The 19,233-nt window shown below is 57.6% G+C and overlaps 9 protein-coding genes across 9 annotated transcripts; 3 read left to right on the top strand and 6 right to left on the bottom strand.

The window, feature by feature from the left end:
- Positions 1-390: 390 nt before the first annotated feature.
- Positions 391-1,289, bottom strand: DL89DRAFT_274823 (putative 5-3 exonuclease; the record flags this gene model as incomplete). Its single annotated transcript, XM_040889237.1, has 2 exons — positions 391-424; positions 544-1,289. The coding sequence occupies 2 exons, from the start codon at positions 1,287-1,289 to the stop codon at positions 391-393; spliced, it is 780 nt and encodes a 259-aa protein (XP_040743706.1).
- A 437-nt stretch (positions 1,290-1,726) lies between these two features.
- On the top strand, positions 1,727-3,146 carry DL89DRAFT_267301 (TPR-like protein). Its single transcript, XM_040887438.1, has one exon. It carries the CDS (start codon positions 1,824-1,826, stop codon positions 2,682-2,684), a length of 861 nt encoding a protein of 286 aa, XP_040743707.1. The 5' UTR covers positions 1,727-1,823; the 3' UTR covers positions 2,685-3,146.
- On the bottom strand, positions 2,667-3,160 carry DL89DRAFT_267302 (putative RING-box protein 1A). The gene has a single exon (XM_040887439.1). The coding sequence runs from the start codon at positions 3,099-3,101 to the stop codon at positions 2,760-2,762; it is 342 nt and encodes a 113-aa protein (XP_040743708.1). The 5' UTR covers positions 3,102-3,160; the 3' UTR covers positions 2,667-2,759.
- Positions 3,161-3,394: 234 nt separating this feature from the next.
- Positions 3,395-6,050, top strand: DL89DRAFT_234921 (P-loop containing nucleoside triphosphate hydrolase protein; the record flags this gene model as incomplete). The annotated part of the gene is made up of 2 exons (XM_040884953.1): positions 3,395-5,095; positions 5,717-6,050. Coding segments are annotated over exons 1-2 (1,758 nt in total), but the record flags the coding sequence as incomplete, so codon positions are not given.
- A 235-nt stretch (positions 6,051-6,285) lies between these two features.
- DL89DRAFT_267304 (uncharacterized protein) lies at positions 6,286-9,941 on the bottom strand. The gene has a single exon (XM_040887440.1). It carries the CDS (start codon positions 9,446-9,448, stop codon positions 6,449-6,451), a length of 3,000 nt encoding a protein of 999 aa, XP_040743710.1. The 5' UTR covers positions 9,449-9,941; the 3' UTR covers positions 6,286-6,448.
- A 40-nt stretch (positions 9,942-9,981) lies between these two features.
- Positions 9,982-11,956, bottom strand: DL89DRAFT_267305 (uncharacterized protein). The gene is made up of 3 exons (XM_040887441.1): positions 11,885-11,956; positions 11,491-11,720; positions 9,982-11,390 (listed from the first exon to the last, which is right to left on the bottom strand). The coding sequence occupies exons 1-3, from the start codon at positions 11,943-11,945 to the stop codon at positions 10,431-10,433; spliced, it is 1,251 nt and encodes a 416-aa protein (XP_040743711.1). The 5' UTR covers positions 11,946-11,956; the 3' UTR covers positions 9,982-10,430.
- Positions 11,957-14,158: 2,202 nt separating this feature from the next.
- On the bottom strand, positions 14,159-15,052 carry DL89DRAFT_222909 (kinase-like protein; the record flags this gene model as incomplete). The annotated part of the gene is made up of 1 exon (XM_040884609.1): positions 14,159-15,052. A coding segment is annotated over one exon (894 nt), but the record flags the coding sequence as incomplete, so codon positions are not given.
- Positions 15,053-15,715: 663 nt separating this feature from the next.
- On the bottom strand, positions 15,716-16,188 carry DL89DRAFT_212807 (uncharacterized protein; the record flags this gene model as incomplete). Its single annotated transcript, XM_040884233.1, has 2 exons — positions 15,716-15,850; positions 16,033-16,188. Coding segments are annotated over 2 exons (291 nt in total), but the record flags the coding sequence as incomplete, so codon positions are not given.
- Positions 16,189-17,790: 1,602 nt separating this feature from the next.
- DL89DRAFT_267307 (uncharacterized protein) lies at positions 17,791-18,350 on the top strand. Its single transcript, XM_040887442.1, has one exon. The coding sequence runs from the start codon at positions 17,923-17,925 to the stop codon at positions 18,217-18,219; it is 297 nt and encodes a 98-aa protein (XP_040743714.1). The 5' UTR covers positions 17,791-17,922; the 3' UTR covers positions 18,220-18,350.
- The last annotated feature ends 883 nt before the right edge of the window (positions 18,351-19,233 follow it).

A 19,233-nucleotide genomic window follows, 5' to 3' on the forward strand; every position in this document is an offset into this window, starting at 1 on the left:
CTCCTGCCGCCCTTGCCTTTCTTCCTCCGCGCATCCTTCTTGATGACGCTGCCGGCCTCGACGTCAATGCCCTGCCTCTTGGCCTTGGCCTTGTACACACGGAACCAGTCGTGGTTGGCCACCTCGAGCTTGAACGAGTCCACCTCGGCCTTGGCCACCTCCCTCAGAAACACCTCAAGCCGCTCCAGGTTCAGGATGCCGTTGTCGTGCAGGTACCCGCCCAGCTGCGGCCGAATGCGCAGATACACTGCGAACATAAAGTTGAGCGCGCCGGTGTTGATGGCCAGCATGGGCAGGTTGGGCAGGAAATCGTTACCCACAAGCATGTTCATCAGAATGTAGTCGTCGATGATGCGCTCCAGGTCAAACGCGTTCTGGTCGGCGCTGCGGTCAACTGCGGTCGCGGGTGTACCGCGCTCCAGGGCTGCGTACTGCGGCGAGCGGCCCAGCTGCTCGGTCAGCCCGCTGAACTCGTGGTCCAGGTAGTCGCGCAGCAGCGACAGATGCAGCAGGTAGAAATGCTGCATAGCCGGGTCGGCCGACGCCGAAGCGGTGCGCGACGCCGGGCCAAACAGCACCTCCTCGCGCAGCAGCGACACGTGCGGCTCGTGGCTCAGCAGGCCGAGCATGATCAGGTCGGCGTCCAATCCGTACAGGCAGTGCCGCGTGTTGGCGCGGTACCCGGGCTGCGCGCGCGAGAACCGGATGAAGTCCATGATCTTGTGCTCGCCCTCGCCCGGCACGTTGGGTGCGCTGAGGATCACCTTGGGCTTGCGCCAGTCGACGTCCTCCGAGATGCGCTTGTTGACGTAGTAGCGCAGCGCCTCCGTCAGCTTGCTCATGAACTCGGTTCCGGGCGTGATGCACGTCGGGTCAAACGCGTCCACATCGTACTCCGCCTGGTCCACAGCCGGCTTCTCGCCCGCCTTGTGCTGCTCCTTCTGCTTCTTCTCGTAGTCCTGCTGCAGGTCCCTGGCAGTGCGGAACCGCCGCGCCCGCTGCTCGTTCATCTTGGCCCGCGGCGCCACACCGTCAATCGCCAGGAAGAACACCTTCTGCGGCCGGATCTTGCTGAACAAGAAGTCAATGTAGTTGAAGATCGCCAGGAACCGCTCCTCGTCCGTCTTGGGCGCCGGTGCATTCCCGTCCTTGGGATGCGTGCAGTTGTGGATAATGCCGTTCATATCCAGATACAGGTTGTCGAACTCGGGGATGTTGTCGTCCTTGACGCGCTCGCAAATGAGCGGGTACCGCCCGCCCAGCCAGCGGAAGAACTTTGGAATGCCCATGCTTTCAAATAGTGCAAGTAATAAAATAAAATATCTTTCTGCCCGAAGCGTTCAGGTAAGTGTGAATACTTCCTTTGGGAGCGAAGGAGGGATTGGAAGTACTCTTTAGTAGGCAGCTAGGCTGTTGGTCAAGAGTCGCTCTACTTTTGGCGCGTAGAGGGTAATGGGGGGTTGAGGACGTGGTTGTTGCGCGTGCGCGGGAGCTTGTTGCGTTTTTGCCAATAGCACTGGATGGAGCAGAGCGAAATGTAGATAATATCTGTGGGCTGTGGAGGAGAAAGAGGGCTGGCGACGGGGTGCCATCAGCAGCCGCCCCACACCCCAGCGGCCAGCTGAATTTTTTTACGCGACTTCACTGCGGTCGGCCAGGGCAAATCGGCTGGCATACAAGCCTGGGCTTGAGGCAAACAAAGGAAAACGTGCGTCACACGCCCTCCGTCAGGCCTGGAGTGCTTTCAGACAATTCCATGACCTCTTTTGTTTCCACCTCCATCATCTGCAATTTATCCTATTACCCCCACTTCCTAGAGCATAATGTCGGACCGGAAAGCACAGGACCTGCTGGCGCAGGCCAACAAGAAGGCCGAGCACAAGGGCTGGTTCGGCGGCCACAAATACGAGGAGGCTGGCGAGCTGTATGAGCAGGCCGCAAACCAATTCAAGCTCGCCAAGCAGATGCGCGAGGCCGGCGAGGCCATGAGCCGGGCAGCAGACATGTCGCTAAAGTGCAATGAGCGGAACGACGCCGCCCAGCGCTTCATTTCCGCCGCCAAGAGCTTCAAGAAAAACTACCCCCAGGAGGCGGTGCAGGCGCTCAAGCGCGCCATTGCTTTGCTGACAGAGAACGGGCGGTTCCACGCTGCCGCATCGCACCAGAAGGAGGTCGCGCAGCTGTACGAGTCCGATCTGGCCGACCTGGAGAACGCCATGGAGGCCTACCAGCTGGCCGCCGACTGGTACGCCAGCGAGGACTCAAATGCCCTGGCCAACGGCTGCCTGCTCAAGGTCGCCGCCTTTGCCGCGCAGCTCGAGAAGTACGAGCGTGCTATCGACATCTTTGAGCGGATAGCCGAGGCCAGCGTCGACAACCAGCTCACCAAGTGGTCAATCAAGGACTACTTCCTCAAGGCCGGCCTGTGCCGCCTGGCGACTGCAGACACCATTGGCGCCCGCAAGGCGCTCGAGCACTACAAGGACCTGGACATGGGCTTTGTCAACACGCGCGAGTGCAAGCTGCTCGACAATCTGATTGCCGACGCCGAGAACGAGGACATGCAGGGCTTCACCGACCACGTTGCCGAGTTCGACCAGATGTCGACGCTTGACAACTGGAAGACCACCATTCTGCTGCGCATCAAGCACACCATCACCGCAAACGAGGAGGACCTGACATAGGCCTGGGAGAGCTTTTTTAATGAGTGAAAAACAGCATGAACAACTTGACTACTACACAGTGGCGACACCGCTGGCCTAGCGGCCGTACTTCTGGTACTCCCACTCTCTGTTGTCCAGCGGGCACGCCTGCCGGTTCTTGAGCCAGCGCGAGATGCAGTGGAAGTGGAACGCGTGGTTGCAGATTCCCCATGCCACCGTGCAGTTCTCGCTGTTGGCCGAGTCCTGGTTCGCCTGGCACTCAATGCACAGCTCCATGTTGTTGTTGCGGCAGATCGCACACGTATCCGTCTCCATGTCCCACGCCCACAGCGCAACCGCATTCCACTTCTTGATTTCAATGCGCGGGCGCGCGGTCTTGCCGGCGGTCGGCGTGGCAGTGCCGCTGGCGGCAGGCGAGTCTACGTCCATGTCAGCCATAGTCTGTGTCGGGGGATTTGCTAAAAGTACCAGGAATACGAAGAAATAATAATTGCTAGTTGTCACTTTCGTTTTGAGGCAAGAGACGTAATGGCCTCCACGCACTGCAGCGGCCAAGGCTGGCGTCGGGTCGCTCGGCTCGCAGGACTGGCGAGCCGGAATCATGCATCGAGCCATCTATTCCCCCAAAAAAACCGATGCTCTGAAAAAGCTTTGTTGAAATAAAAATTTGCGTTTTTTTCAGTGACTTGGATATAACTGACACTGGGTGCGTTCTCAAACCCGCCCCTTCTCTTTCTCCTCTGCAAGCTCTTTTTGCTCCTGTTCCTGCTCTTACACACCTGGTTTCCCACCCACAGACGACTTCTTTTCTCAAGGTCGTTCTACAGTCTTATCGAGTTCTACTTCATCGCCCACTTTCCCCCCTTGCGCGTGCGATCTTTTGTGTACACCACTTGTTCACATCACACTCGCACACTAGTATCAAAGGAAAGAAAAGAGATCCCGTCTGCAAGAGCGGTACCGAGCAAAAGTTTCCACCCAATCTCCACCCCCATACAAGAATAGCAAATGCCTGAGAACAGCGGCTGGGATAACTCCAACGGCGGCGGCGGCAGCGGCAACGGCTGGGGCGGCAGCTCTGGCCGTGGCGACCGCGGCAGCTACCGCAGCTACGACGACAGCAGCCGTCGTGACCGCAAGGAGTACGGTGGCGGCTCCAGCGACTATGGCCGTGGCGGCAGCAGCTACAATGACGGTGGTCGCCGTGACTATGGCGGCGGTCGCAGCGGCGGCTATGGCGGTGGTTACGGCGGCCGCGGCGGCCGTGGTGGCTATGGCGGCCAGGGACGCTTCCCGCGTATGGAGCCTCAGGAGCTGGTCAAGCCCGACTGGGACAACCTGTCTCTGCCCACCTTTGAGAAGAACTTCTACAAGGAGGACCCGCAGGTCGCTGCTCGCTCCAGCGAGGATGTCGAGCAGTACCGCAAGGAGTTCGAGATGACCATCATGGGCGACGATATCCCCAAGCCCATCACCACATTCGACGAGGCCCAGCTTCCCGACTATGTCCTGACCGAGATCAAGAAGCTCGGCTTTGACAAGCCCACGCCCATTCAGTCGCAGGGCTGGCCCATGGCTCTGTCTGGCCGCGACATGGTTGGCATTGCCCAGACCGGTTCGGGCAAGACCCTGGCGTACACTCTGCCTGGCATTGTGCACATCAACGCCCAGCCTCTGCTCCAGCCCGGCGACGGCCCCGTCGTGCTCATTCTGGCTCCCACCCGTGAGCTGGCTGTGCAGATCCAGAACGAGTGCAACAAGTACGGCTCCTCGTCTCGCATCCGCAACACCTGCGTCTACGGTGGTGTCTCGCGCGGTCCTCAGATCCGCGACCTGCGCCGTGGTGTCGAGATCTGCATTGCCACGCCGGGTCGTCTCATCGACATGCTCCAGATCCAAGCCACCAACCTGCGCCGCGTCACATACCTTGTCCTCGACGAGGCTGACCGCATGCTCGACATGGGTTTCGAGCCCCAGATCCGCAAGATCGTCGACCAGATCCGCCCCGACCGCCAGACGCTGATGTGGTCGGCCACATGGCCCAAGGAGGTGCAGCAGCTGGCGCGCGACTTCCTCAAGGACTACATCCAGGTCACCATCGGGTCGCTCGACCTCGCAGCCTCGCACAACATCAAGCAGATCGTCGAGGTCATTCCCGAGAGCGACAAGCGCACCCGCCTGGCGCGCCACATCGAGAAGATCATGGACCAGCGCGAGAACAAGACCATCATTTTCTCGATGACCAAGCGCAACGCCGACGAGATCACCCGCAACCTGCGCCAGGACGGCTTCCCCGCCCTCGCTATTCACGGCGACAAGTCGCAGAACGAGCGTGACTGGGTTATCAGCGAGTTCCGCTCGGGCCGTAGCCCGATCATGGTCGCCACGGACGTCGCGTCCCGTGGACTCGGTAAGTCACTGCACAGGGCAAAGTATTACATTGTGCTTGCTATGTCTGCCTGGTGCCGTTTTGTTGCTGTTTGTTTTGCCTGTTTGTTTTTGCTGGTGGCCTGGCTTGATGTGGTCTATCTTTTTATGCTTTGCGCGAGCCGCCCTCTCAACGCTCATTTTGTTTTCATTGCTCTAAGCGCAGTGGTTGGTTGATTCCTGGGAGCTGCACGGAACTGGCTCTCAATAACCCAACCACCTCGCCGCCCAACAACATATCGATGCCGTAATTGCTTTAATTGGGAGCACACACTCGGAATGCTGTGCTCGTGGTTTGTTTTACGGTGTTTTTATTTTTGGGGCGATGCTGCTGGTTCCAGCGGCCCGCTATTTCTTCATTCTGCGCTGATTCTCTCGTTCTGAGAGCGCGCGCACAGTGAATGGCGGGGCACGAGTTTACATTACAAAAATGGGAGATGGCGACTTGTTTTGTTGCGCATTGCGATCTGGATTAGACTCGGTAAGTCAGCAGCGACCGCATTCTGGTGTGTGCGACGGGTGGCATGTCTCGGGCGCTAGATGCCGGAGCGTGCCTGCGCGTGCATGTGCTGTGCCTTCTGTGTATTGTCTGGGGCGTATCCGCGATGTGTCTGCAGCTGATCCAGCTCATCCAACCTAATTGCTCGTCTCGCTTCCATACACGTAGATATCAAGGATGTCAAGTTTGTCATCAACTACGACTTCCCGACCAACGTCGAGGACTATGTGCACCGGATTGGCCGTACCGGCCGTGCTGGTGCCACTGGTACCGCCGTCACGTTCTTCACGACTGACAACAAGCGGTCGGCCAAGGACCTGCACCACATTCTGACTGAGGCCAAGCAGGATATCCCGAAGGAGCTCGAGGACATGGCCTACTACAGCCGGCGCGGCGGAGGCAGCGGTCGCTGGGGTGGCCGTGGCGGAGGCTTTGGCGGCCGCGGTGGATTCCGTGGCGGATACCGCGGCGGTCGCGGCCGTGGAGGCTATGGCGGCGGCGGCGGCGGCTATGGCGGCCGCAGCAACGGCGGCTATGGCGGTGGCGGCTACGGTGGTGGCGGCAGCAGCTATGGCGGCAGCGGCGGCTACGGCGGTGGTCGCAGCGGCGGCGACTCGTACAGCGGCGGCAGCGGATGGTAATTAACACCTAAACCACTGCCATGGTGTGCTCTGTCCAGCATGGGCATCAACTAAAAACTCTTTCACCATTTATTGCGCTTAGCCAGTAAATGACTTTTAAATAAACATCGCCTACATAGCACTGCAACTTGCCAGAGCACGCCAAGGTGGTGGATGTAGCGTGTGGGAAACACTATTAGTGATAACAATAAACAGGGCGCGAGACAGGGGAGCAGTGCCTAGAAGGTCTCGTCGTCGTGCGGGCAGTCTGATGTCCAGTGGTCGGTGAAGGCCTCGCAATTGTCGCAGTACATGCGGGAGCTGTCGGTCTTTGCCTCCTGCTTGAACAGGTCGGACGGAGTCGCCATCAGTGGACAGTCGGCAATGCTGTGGCCGTGCTCATCGCACACATCGCAGTACTCCTCGCTATCACCAAGATCGTCGTTTAGGTCGACTGAGGCAGAGATCGAGGCAGCGAGAGTGTCTGCGTCCTGTGCTGGCAACGGGCTCTTTGCCTTTGTACTGCTGCTGCCGCTGCCGCTGCTGCCGCCGCTGCCGCCGCCCTGGCGGAGCCGCTGGATCTCGCGCTGCAAGCGGTCGACTTCGTCAGTGAGCTCGTTGATCCGGTTGGTGAAGTCTTCTTCGCTAAAGATCTTGTCCTCGATGAGATTCTCCAGCGAGCTGATCTCGTCGTGCAGCTTCTTGCTCTCGGCGTTCTTGCGCTTCTCGAGCTCGACCAGCTGTGACTTCAGCGTGGCGACCTCAGCACGGTGCGAGGCGCGCAGAGACTCGAGCTGCGCACTCCACTCGCTGCTGTTATCGACTGGCTGCTGCTGCTGCTGCTGCCCGCCGTCCTCCTCGGCGTTGGACTCGCCCGACTGGTGCGACAGCTTCTTGTCCACCTGCGTCATGTCGAGCGACACCGTGCTGTTCTGCAGACTGACCGCACGCAGGTCCTCGACAAGACGCTGGTTCTCGGCAGTCAGCTGCTCGATGTCCTCGACGAGGCGGTTGCTTTCGGACTCGAGCTTCTCCAGGTAGTCGTTGACCAGACGCTGCTCGTCGAGGAACTGCACTCGCTCGGTGATCAGCTCATCGTTCATTGTTTCGAGCTCGGCGACGCGGGCGCGAAGGGTCTTGATGTGGGCGGCGGGGCTCACTGAAGAGCCGTTGCTCTCAGCATCGCTGTCGACGTCACCACCAGGAGCGGGCTGCTTGGCAGCCTCCAGCTCTTGCTCAAGCTCGGCAATGCGTGCCGCAGTGGCCTCAGCTGCGCTGGTCAGCTCACCAACGCGTGTTGAGGTGGATTCGGCCAAATCCGCAAGCTGGTCGACAAGATGCTGCGCACGGACGCTGATGTCCGAAGACTCGTCAAGCTCGGAACCGGGGAGGTGCGTCGGCACGGCTTTGGTAATGTGCTCGAGGCAATCGCGGAACGCCCCCAGCTGCTTGGCCTGCGCATCGAACCCAGCCGTCCTGCTCTCCAGCTGGGAATATGCTGTCTGTAGCTTTGTCAGCTCAGCATCTGTCATTGCCTTCGCCTGGCGAACGTCATGCAGCTCAGAGTTTGCGCCATGCGCCTGATCCTCAGCGGCAGACAGTGCGCGGCGCAGGCTATCGACCTGCTTCGTGAGCTTCTCCACATGTTCCGATTCCTCAATGACATCGGTTGCGTTGCGCTGCTCCTGCTCCTGCATGAGCTCGGTGTACTTTTGCGTAGTGCGTGCTAGCTCTGCCGCCGTGCGATCAAACTTGCTCGTCAGTACCGCAATATCATGGTCCTTGGCCGACACTTGCTCATGCAGCGTGTCGAGAGAGGAGGCTGATTCCGCCAGCTGATCGGCTGCTGCAGTGTGCTGCTGCATAGCATTGGCAAGCTTCTCCTCGAGGTCAGCGATTTGTGCCTTCAGCGGTTCCAGCTCGGCGCTGGACTGAGCATTGGCCAGATCACTCGGCGGCGGAGATTCGCTGAGCTCCTTGATCTGGCGCTCGAGTTCAGTGATCTGCAGCTGGCTCGCCTCACGCTCCCGATCGCGCATCTCTCGCTCCTCGCGCAGCTGCCATGTCAAGTTATCGTGCGCTGTGCGATTCTTTCCCATTCCATGACCCTTGGAATTGGGCGGGCTGGCACTGTCAGGCGAAACCAGAGCCAGGTCGCGAGCCAGCATCTGCCCAGCCGCCAGGTGCGCCTTCCCATGCTCGTTCTTGAGCCGAAGCACGCGGTTCTCAGCCTCCAGCATATCGATGCGCAGCCGCATCCGCTCAAGTTCGTTTCCAGTAGGCACATTCTTCGCGCTGCCATCATCGCTGGTCAATGGCTGCGGCGGCTTGAGTGCAGTGCGGCGGCGGCCGAGACCAGTGCTGCTATCGGGCGATGTGACGCGGTTGGGCGCAATGCGCGGACGTGGAGAGCTTGGGTTTGGGTCTCCCAGCGATGACGTTGGCGTGCTGGACGTGGGGCGCGACGGAGACGGCGTGCCTGTACGCTGGCTGGTGTTGCGACGAATGGTGGAGGGTGCGCGCGGGCGAGCCGTGTCGATAGCTGAGGCTCCAGGTCGAGTCAGTGTTGGGCGGCGAATTGTGGCAGGCTGTTGCGCGGGCTTTGCGTGACTTTTGGTGGCCCCAGGACCGCGGATGATCGCCGCCCGCTTCATGTTCGTCGACATGGCAGCCAGCCTGCTTGCACGACCAGACATCACACTAGGCGTCTTTGGCGAGGCAGCTGCTTCCTGCGCATGCGGCTTGGGCTGCTCGGCAAGGGCGCCAGTGGGGCTGGGCTGGGGCTCGACCTTGGAATGCACCAGAAACAGCCCCGTTTTAGGAGGGCAGCTAAAGTACGCCTTGCCTCCAGCACTGCCGTCGTTCTTCCCCTTCCCTTGTTCATCGAGCTCAACACCAGCCCACGTCCCCTGCTTCCCGTCAATCGCACCCAGGAAGCGCAGCGTGCCGCTGAGTGACATGGACGGGATGAATACGGGGTCGCCGACACGCACGCCCAGTGGCGACTGTGGCCGGTCAGCATTGCTAGCTATGGGCGATCCCTCAATGGTTTTGCGGAGCGCGTGGCCACGATTCAACGGCGTGGCCGGCTTTGCTGGTGCAGCACTATTACCCGCAAACAAGTCCTTTGCATGCACAGGTGCATTCTGCTGGCTGAACGGACGGGCAATCGTCCCGCCGCGTGCTACAGGCTCCTTCACACCCGCCGAATGCCCTGGCGTCATCAGCCCGTGCGCCATGGGCAGCCCTGAGGTTGGGCTGCCAGCCCCGCTGCTGCCGTGTGATGCTCGTGACAGAGTGCCTGGAATTCCAGATGCTCGGTTGGGTGTCGGAGACGAATTCTCGGCCGGTACCATGAATGTGCTGCTAGAGAGTGTTGCGCGCCGACCAACTGTGCCTGAGCGCTGGGCAAGGGTAGGCAGCCCAGACGAATGCTCATTGAAATCGGCGTGCACGCGCGACAGCGTCATCCCAGTGCTGGGTGGCCGAATTGTGCCTCCGCTGTGGTTGCGAGGAAGCTTCGACATTTATCCTCCGGTACTTCCTTTTTCCTTTTCCTAGGTCTCTCGCCGTCAAGAAAACTGGGACTGAAGTAGAGAAATGAGAGAATAGAAGAAAGAAGGGAATAAGAAATGAGGGCAAAATTTACATTAAAAAAGTCAACGCAGAGGAGAAAATAGTGCAGTCGAAAATAAACTTTTCCTGCCGCGAAAAACACCCGGCAGCTTTTTCCATCAAGCGGTGGGATTGAGAGAGGAGGAATGTGCACTAGAACTCGCCCACCAGTGAATACAGCCCTGTTCGCGCTGCAGCGCTTTTGGGACTCCGGCCACCCCCGGCATCCTCTGTCGTCTTCTACGAGGCGGAGCAGTGGCCGGCGTAGCAGACAGGCCCATTTAAACCGACATGCCTAGACGATAATTGGGAATGGCCTCCAGCGGCTGTATAGTGAAATCTTGCCGACAGGTATACTATGATATCAGCGCCATATGCCCTCGCATTTACTGTTCTGCGCCTACCCACATCGACTGTTCTCCCAGCCCTCTCTGCTGCATTCCGTTCAAGGTATTGATACATAATTCCATGGGCTGCATATGTCTATAGCAGCGAGAGTAGTACAAATACGCACCAGACATGCCCATTGATTAAACTCCAGGACAGGGCATTCAAAGAGCACTATATAGATCCAGCCCAGCTGGCACATTTAACCGAGCCCTGGCTTCACTCGCTGTCGTCGTCCACAGTGACATGCTTTTGGCGACTACCCACGCGTGCCAGCTGGTTCTGGCCCCAGCTCTTGACCTCGGCCAGGTGCGACTGCGCAAACGTCTCGAGGGTGCTGACCACAAAGTAAATCAGCATGATGGCCACGCACGTGTTCCACACCGACCCGATCAGCGACACCGACGAGTCCCCGCCATCGCCCTCACCATTGCTCTTGCCAGCCCCATGGCCGCTGCCAAATGCCACTGCCTGCTGGTGCAGCACGTGCTCGGCTAGATCATGCGCCCAGGGGCTCACGTTGCGTAGGAACGCCAGCACCATCGCGATCATCTCTTTGCTGAACGCGGTAATCACCACTGTGGTCTGGATGGTGGATTTTACAAACGACTTGCCCAGGAACGTCGCGCCAAAGAAGGTCCAGAACGGTACCTGGAAGTGCCCGCATGTGATGCCAGCCAGGTCAAACAGCGGGTTTGGGATCGCTGCAAACAGCAGGATGCCCGAGAACCCGAACCGCCGCAACAGCTCGTAGATGCTCAGCAGTGCCCGGTCCTTCAGCGGCAACGAGGCACCCGTAGCCGCCAGACGCTTCAGCCGCTCGTACTCGCCGTCTCCCTGGCCAGCCGCAGATGCCGCACGCGCAATGAAGTACGGCGGGAGCTCGCCAATAGCCGTGCCTGCTCCCCAGCAAAGGCTCTCTGAGATGACTTTGCTCAGGATGCGCGTAAAGGTGACCGATGCTACTGCCGCCTGCGGAGAACACTGGAACGCCACGGGTCCATTGACAGCAAAGCTGGTGTTCCCGCACTCGTACGCTGTCAGCGTCACTCGCGCAATGTGTGGCCCGAGGAACAGCACAAAGGTGTGCAGCCCGGCGCCCAGTCCGATTGACGACAAAACCCCCAGCATCACCCAGTACGAATGCCACGCTACCCAGCCGTCGATCCGCTGAAACACCTACTTGAGTTGGGGGAAGCGAGGGGATTGCTGAGTTGCAAGTCTGCCAAGTGTTGAGTTTGCTGTTTACGCTAATGGTTTGCCCAGCATTGTCCCTTACCTCAACATGCGGACCGCCTATAAAGTGCAGCGCAGTGTAGATGCTCCCCAGGGCTATCGAGTAAGCCAGCGTACGTGGGTACTGCACAATGTACCCGGCAGTGTTGCGCAGCCGCTGCTGCAGGTACAGCGTCGAGTAGTAGGACACTTTGAACGGCGATGTGAAAAACGTCAGGCTCTCCAGCTGTGCCTTCACCGACTGGCCATCATCTGCCGCCGGAGCTGGTATATCTACGTCTGGGATGGAATCGCATGTTTGTTTAGTTAGGTAGGCTTCCCCACATGCCGCAATGCAGTCCGAATTTGACAGATGTCTCGAAACAAAGCCCCGCGCTGCCTGCCTCCCCCCACAGGGATACCACCGCTATCTCCAGGCTACGCATCTGTGTCTTTACCTCCCAGGCTCTTGGTGCTGGAGGCCAAGCTGTCGGCCCTGCTTCTGCTTCTGCTCCTCATATCGCCCTGCGACCATGTTCTGGCTCTGGACCGTGTCCGTTTCGACCGCCGGCGGAAGCCCGGCCCTGTAGCGCGCCGAACCATGTTCCTCTATGTGTTTGTGCGTCTATTACAGAAGTGAAAAGTACTGCTGGATACGCGAACAGAATAAGCTCTATTCGCAGTGAGTGGAATGATAGAGAGGGAGAGAGAAAATTATTAGTATAAAAGAAAATTATCGATATTGCCAAGAAGAGAGGGGCAAAAATTTTAGAAACGGCTGCAGACGAAAACGATGTCAACATACAAGCCGACTTCTTTCTCTCCCCTCTCTCTCTTGTGGTCACAACACCTGTGATTTCTCATGCATTTCGCCGGCCACAGTGCGTTAACTTGGATCTGTGTTCCTCGAAATTAGGCCCCAAGAGCCGCATAAAAGCTATTTGTCACACTGCTCACATCACAATGCAGTCCTTGTCCTTTCTGCGCAACCGCGTGTGCTTCAGAGCGCGCCCAGTCAGCGCCAAGCACTGGTTTTCGGCCAGCGGCAGGCCGACCTCGCTCCTGGAGAACATCTCGCTGGTAGTGACCGATGCCAGGTCGCTGACCGACGCATTGCTGCCAAACTGCAGACGCTTGGCACGCTGCGCCGCGCCCGGGCTGAACCCTGCCACGGCCTTGAGCTCCGATGACGTGGTGCTGCGCAGCGGGTGCTTGATGCGCTCCAAGAACGATGTACCCGCGCGGCCCTTGCTGCCACTGCCACCGCCGCTGAGGTTCTCCAGCGATGCTGTGAACGCACGCATACGGCCCAGAGGGTGCGGCTGCGGCAGGGACTCGGACAGCGGCTGCATAGCTCCCGCAGCCGACAGCGGTGCAAAATACTTTGGCATCTGCCCTGCCGTTCCTGCCCGCGGTACAGGAACCGGCGAAGTCTGGTTAGCGCCCAGCGGGGCCGAGAACGGGCCATGTCCTGCATCGGTGCGCTTGGCCGGAATGCTGACGCGCATTGGCTGCTGTGGCTGCGGCCAGGCTGCGCGCGGCTGCTCAACGACGGCGATTGAGTTGGGCCGAGGCTGCATTTGTCCAGTAGCCCGCGGTCTGACAGGGGTCTGTGGCAAGGGGTGCTGGGCAATGGACTGGCCCATGGGCGCCCGGTGCTGCTGCGGCCCCACCTCCTGGGTCTCGTCAGTCTCCCACCCCGAGTCTCCGCCTCCAGCGACAAACGACTGGGCTTTTGGCCGGTGCGGAATGTCATACACGCTCATTACCCCATCAAACCCATCGGTGACGGCATTCAAGCGCAGAATCGACGAGCTGATCTTGGCCATATTCAGCGAGCTGCTGGACGAGCCAAATGCGCTATCGGCACGCGACTTGATCGAGCCAAACACATCCGGCATACTGGGCATGTTTATGGCCGCCGCAGTCTTTGCGGATCTGCCAGAGCCGTTGCTGACACGACGTGCACGCAGGCGCAGGTTCGGCGAGCGGCTCTCGAAGCGCTTCGACGACTTGCGGTTCGCTGGGAACAGGAAGCGCGACATGCGCATCGACGAGCACGGCTGTAGCTTGGGCGCGCATGCATCGTGGCACCGGATCTTGCAGGAAGAGCACTGGATAAAGGCGCCCGTCAATGCCTTGTGGCAAATCTGGCAGGTCGCCTGTGCGTCACAGAGGATCGTGCGCAGCCGGTGCTGCTTGACACGGGGCCCTTGGAATGTCGTCGGCGACATATCTGTCTCATCGCCGCTCTGGATCGATGCTGTGTCGCTGAGCGTGTCCTCAAAATCCATGATGCTGCCTGGCCGTGGCAGAGTGTCTGGGTAGTAGTCGCTCTCCTTGCCAATGGTACCAGTCGGCGTTTCCAGCAACAGCGACCGCTCCTCTTCTAGAGAAGGCGGATGGCTTGTATCCACAACCAGCGTATCGGATGGCCGCAGGGTCCTGGGCTCCATCTGCTCGTCAACATCCGACGAGTCACTGCCCTCCTCCTCATCGCCCTCATCGTCGTCATCGTCATCGTCATCATCGTCATCAAGCTCTTTGATCGTCTCCGGGACGTCGATATCACCGCCATGCCTATTCATCATCGGATGCTTGTTTAGCACTGCCGCATTAAACGTAGGGTAGTCCAGGTCCGCCAGCTTGTTGGCCATGACAGCAGTCATTTTGCGGCTGCATGTCCGACGCAGCATCTTCATCTCGCGGCGGTTCGAGCGATACTGCGCAGTCCACTTGTGCTCCATCAACTGCGGGGCAGTGGGCCGCTCCTTCGGGTCTTTCTTGAAGCACTGCATCAAAAAGTCCTTGAGCTCTTCGGAGATACCCTCGGGAATCGGCGGGAGTTCGTCCTCAACGATGCGGTACATAGCCTGCATCTGCATCAAATCGGCATAGGGAGGCTTGCCAGTCAGCAGCTCGATGATTGTGCACCCAAGACTCCAGATATCCGATGCCCGGCAGGCGCCATCCAGCATGATGATTTCAGGCGCCATCCAGTATGGTGTGCCAGCAACAACCGACTCGTCGCCAGGCTTGCGCAGCTTCAGATTCAGCGACACACCGAAATCTGTTAGTTTGGTGTTGCCCTTCTTTGTAGTCAGGATATTGCACGCCTTCAGGTCGCAGTGCACCACATCGCGCGCGTGCAGATAGGACAGACCCTGGATAATCTTTACCACGTAGGCCAGCACCAGCTTCTCAGGGAAAGAGCCAAATGACTTGAGCGTAGCGCTCAGCGACCCGTTCTCGACGTACTCCATGACCAGGTTCAAGTGCGTGTCGGTCTTGACAAAGCCATGATAGCGCACAATGCGCGGGCTCGACAGCGACTTTAGCAGGTCAACCTCACCCATGACGTCCTCCATATCATCCGCATTCTGCCCTTCTATCGATATTTGCTTGACAGCGACCATCTGCCCGGTCTCCAGGTCCAGCGCTCGGTACACGGCGCCAAACTGTCCACGTCCAATGCAGTTGCCGAGCTGGTAGTTTGTCAGACGCTGTGCTGCCTCCGAGTATACTGTCAGCCGCTCCTTTTGCGGCTCACTGCCGTTAGCGCGCCTGCGTGGCCGTGGCACTGGCGCCGGCAGGTCGGTGTCGTCGGACTGCTGTTTGTCAGGCATATCTGGCGCGTCATTTGGATTCCGTGTCAGTGTGTCCATCGCCTGATCGTTGTCTTCGTTTGGCGGCGGCGACGACCTCTCCTCGCTGGCAGCAGGCTCAGCTAGAACCGATGGGTCAGGTACATCGGACCGCACCAGAGTCTTGGAAAGATTGGCCACGCGCTCCTTGCGTGCTCCAGACGGCTTCCGCGATGGCTGCTGCCGGCCTGCGCCACCAGCCTGCGGTTCCGAGGGCACGCGCCCAACCTGCCCGTTTCCGGAAACAGGTTCAACAATGGCCAAATTCTTGCTAACATTTTTTGTTTGCGCTCGGCTGTTGTTCGATGCACGGCCAATAGCTGCTGAAGTGGGCCTGATGGTCTCGGCAAGGAACAGAGTCGTTGCGCTGCGCCGCTTTGACCGTCGCCGGTCGGTACGCATCCTGCGGGAGTCAGCATGCACATGGGTGGCTGTAGGTTTCGCATGTGCTGTGGCCTTTGCTTGTGGAATATCGAGCTTGGAGCGCAGTGCTGGCCCGCTCTTTTGCGCATTCTTTGCGTCCCGTGGACTGAACAGTGCTGGCCGCATGCCCAGTGTCGCTGTTGAGTTCCATGCGTCGCTGGACGACCGCTGTGTCAAGTCAACCGACTTGCGGTGTGAATTGAGCGGGATGCCGGCCACCACGCGCGCAATGGTCAACAGCGTCATGATGACCCGCGGCATGTTTTTGGCCTCGTATAGGTCCACGGTCTGGAACAGGTCTGTGCTTTGTAAGCCCAGCTTGCCAGCCGCCTCCAAAAAGTTGCTGATGTTTTCCATCTACAGAGGATCCACAATGGATTGCGAAAGGGTCAGTAATGGACAATGGTTTGGGGAGTGTGTGTAAAAAGGTTGTATCCTTGTGCCATGGTAGCGCAAATCCCCTGCTATACGATGACCGGTCTGGTCATGTCGTAACAAAATAAAAGCCAGACCAGACACAGCTTTCTTCACGGTCTTACCTGTGCGAACGGCAGGCTCTTTGTGTTGATGCGCTTGACAACACCGGGGCATAGCGCATTGATGAGCTGGCATAGCACGACGCCGTCTCGCAAGCTGTCGTTCAATGCCGCAGCGTCAAGCTCTATTCCTAGCACTGCATGGATGAACTGCACTGCTGCGTCGTCGTTACGCGTCCGCTGCTCGGCCTTCAGCTGCCCCAGCAGCTGCTCAGGCCGGAAGTCTGTCAGCTGCGGAGTAGCCTTACTTGTCAGGACTTTCGACATTTGGTTTATGTGCAGCGCGCGTCTGAAATGCAGCGTGCGCAAAGTAGACGTATGCAGATATTAGCCACTAATGCACGTCGCCACTTTTAGTTTAGGGGTAGGGTGTTGGTAGAATACAAAAAATAGGGCTGGAGTTTTGTCGGTGAAGGAAAGGACTAAACAAGACGTGTCGCGTAGAGTATAAAAATTAGGGAGCAGTGACGCTTTGTACAAAAGAGAGGCAAAAAGGGACTAGCTAACAGGCTCTCTCTGGATTACCGCTATTTCAATTCCTGAATAGGCACGCCTGCGAGCCTGGCTCGCTTTGCAGCTGCCAATAGTGCGCATATGTGTGCATCGCCATTCCTAATTCTGGCTGTTCCTGGTCCGGTCCAGTATTTAATCACCCGATCAGGGGCATGGAGTTGCTTGGATCACCGAAGCTAGGTATGGATAGCTCCAGCCCGTCAGCAACCGACCAGCAGCTACATCGCTAGACACCAGCCAAGAACAGTGCTTAGGCTGCAGGACATACCCACTGGGTAGCATGGCAGTCCCCCTTCTTCGTTCCATTTGCCTCAACATTCATTCCAGCCATGGAGCTTTGCACTCCAAACACCCCTGAGCCTGTGCTTGAAAATATTCTTCAGTATGTGGTGAGCAGCAATATAATGAGGTGTCTTCATGGTGGATATATTCTCTATTCTCCAAAATGTGAATGTCAAAATCATCTGCCCATGGAGGCGTGCAGGTACTGGTGTGGCTATACGAGGACGCTAATCTACATTGAGGGATTCCAGTGTCCAGCCCAGTCTAGTGATTGCAAGTCATGCAAGAAGGAGGATGTGCGTAGCGACAATGGCACAGTCAGTGAGACGAGCTCGATTCCCAAAGTGAGGAGCATGGTGATATACAGGTGCTTGGAAGATATCTTCAGCTCATTGACTCCAAACGGCGACACAGCTGCTCAGTTTGGTAGAGTTGTATTTCCATACGCTACTTCCGCTACCGTTGGAGTGTGTCTTCAAGTTTCACATCCTTGCTTCGGAAGCAGCACCTCAAGTGACAGAGGCAATAATTTAAACATCACCTCCTGGAGTACTGTTCCCAATGCCTGAAATGCTCAAATTCCCATCGTCATATCCATTTGCAAATGGCGCTGTATTCAGAAGCAACGCAGAGACATTTCGTCATATTGACTTTGCAGCTGATCAAGACGCCCTTAACGGTCTGATCAACAAGGGTATGTTTGACATTGGCAGTCACCCTGCATTACAGAGTATTGGTAGAGACGCTCATAGCTCTGATGCTCCGCATTCCTGGGAGACTCTAGGAAAACTATTTTATTCTAGGAGAGATACTATGAGTGTTGTGCTTCTTTATGCGACATCTACCCGTACAACTATGAGTGTGGAGACTGTCCCAATTCTTGCTCCGTTGCTTCGCGTGCTTGATGCCAGAAGCCTCCATTTTGACATTTTTCATGCTGCGATGCTTATCAAACTCCTACCATATCTTCGCCTCACGATTGAATCAGGACCACATCCAGGCACTTGTTTTGATAACACCAGATGCTTTATCTGTGACAGTGATAAACATTGGCCGCCACAGGATACTAACGCTGTTAGCTCTATAGTGCCTGGCACTATGACGTCAAAGAATGCCTTGACAAGCGTGGGGCTGTTTGCCATGCATGCTGGCTGTGTATGCTCGGACATGGGGTTTATGGTCCAGAGCAGCGCTTGCCTTTTCCCGCTATCCCACCAGCTTTGTATTCTCAATCTCTGTGTAAATGATGGCTATATCCACACGGCTGAGGGGAAATCCCCTTCCTGCTATCAGCACTTTGCCCTAGCCTCAAGCACGTTGAATTCAGTGGCGGACCAGACCTGGCATGGATCAAGGCACCCAGGATTCAGCAGCACAAGCTTTTCCAAGCCCTGATTGAGCCAGCTCTGGTGGCAAGGCAGTGGCATGTTGGTAGTGGCATGTCTTTAGCAAATGTAGTTTCAAATACCAGCATCTTTTTAAATATGCAGTAGCAGTAAATTATCGCTGACTTTTGGACAATACTTCCCCCCTTTCTCCATCCTCGAATCCCATGGTCTGACTATGGAGTTGCAACTTGTTCTGGGCAATCGTATTCTGGCTCTGGGAGGCGCTCCTTCGGTGACGCTGGCCGGCTTGCGGAGTTAGCACGATGAGTTACACACACCAGCTGCTTGGGCCATGCTTATTTTTCTGGCTGAGTAGGAGGAACTGGAACAATATCACGCCCCGATATCCACCTATAGCCAGGGAGATGGATATCGGGCTGGAACTTTGTTCAGCATCGTGCCCAATCTTGTGAAGACTGCACTATAGCACGGCGTCCACATAAAGCCCATAGATCTGCACGCAAATCCGCAGACCGAATTGCACCATCGGTCAGGACCAAGAGGCATTAGGACCAAGATGCATTCTGCATATGACATGCAACCTGCGCGTGCTGTCATCGCGATAGCGTGGCCAGCTAGCAGCCCTGACTCGCCCGAACATTTCACGTTCACACCTTGGAGAGCGGTGGTGGGGAGAGCTGTAGAGATTTCCTTTCTGATTCTCTGGATTTTGCTCATCTGTCGCTGCGTCACCAGCGGCCGTGCTTCCTGTGACAATCATGCGTTTTGGATTGCCGTTCGGCCCGTTTTGGGGTGTAGCAGGCGGAGGATATAATGGACTGATTGTTGATCTCGCAAGCTGGACATGGTGCCGGTGCGGCTTGGGAGAATAGCGTTCAAGCAAGTTTGGAGGGGAAAGTATAAAAGGCCGTCCGTGCGGCGGCCCCCTCGCCTTATCGATCTCGTCACCAGTTCCCTCCCCAAAACCTCCTCTTCACTTCCACCCAACTTTTCTGTCGCTTTGTAAACAGCACAGCTTCCGAATCCTGTACTAGGGCCAGAGTGGGACGTTTTCTTCTTC

Source organism: Linderina pennispora (assembly GCF_002104995.1).
Source record: "Linderina pennispora strain ATCC 12442 chromosome Unknown DL89scaffold_6, whole genome shotgun sequence".
In the NCBI taxonomy this organism is placed as follows: Eukaryota; Fungi; Kickxellomycota; class Kickxellomycetes; order Kickxellales; family Kickxellaceae; genus Linderina; species Linderina pennispora.

Excerpts from the sequence above, each read along its gene's own strand:
- DL89DRAFT_267307 (XM_040887442.1), top strand. The coding sequence starts at position 17,923 with ATGACGTCAAAGAATGCCTTGACAAGCGTGGGGCTGTTTGCCATGCAT.
- DL89DRAFT_267301 (XM_040887438.1), top strand. The coding sequence starts at position 1,824 with ATGTCGGACCGGAAAGCACAGGACCTGCTGGCGCAGGCCAACAAGAAG.
- DL89DRAFT_267302 (XM_040887439.1), bottom strand. The coding sequence starts at position 3,101 with ATGGCTGACATGGACGTAGACTCGCCTGCCGCCAGCGGCACTGCCACG.
- DL89DRAFT_267305 (XM_040887441.1), bottom strand. The coding sequence starts at position 11,945 with ATGAGGAGCAGAAGCAGAAGCAGGGCCGACAGCTTGGCCTCCAGCACC. Across the intron at positions 11,721-11,884 it reads CAGCACCAAGAGCCTGGGAG|ATATACCAGCTCCGGCGGCA; the intron begins GTAAAGACACAG and ends TCCCAGACGTAG. Across the intron at positions 11,391-11,490 it reads TAGGCGGTCCGCATGTTGAG|GTGTTTCAGCGGATCGACGG; the intron begins GTAAGGGACAAT and ends CAACTCAAGTAG.
- DL89DRAFT_267304 (XM_040887440.1), bottom strand. The coding sequence starts at position 9,448 with ATGGCGCACGGGCTGATGACGCCAGGGCATTCGGCGGGTGTGAAGGAG.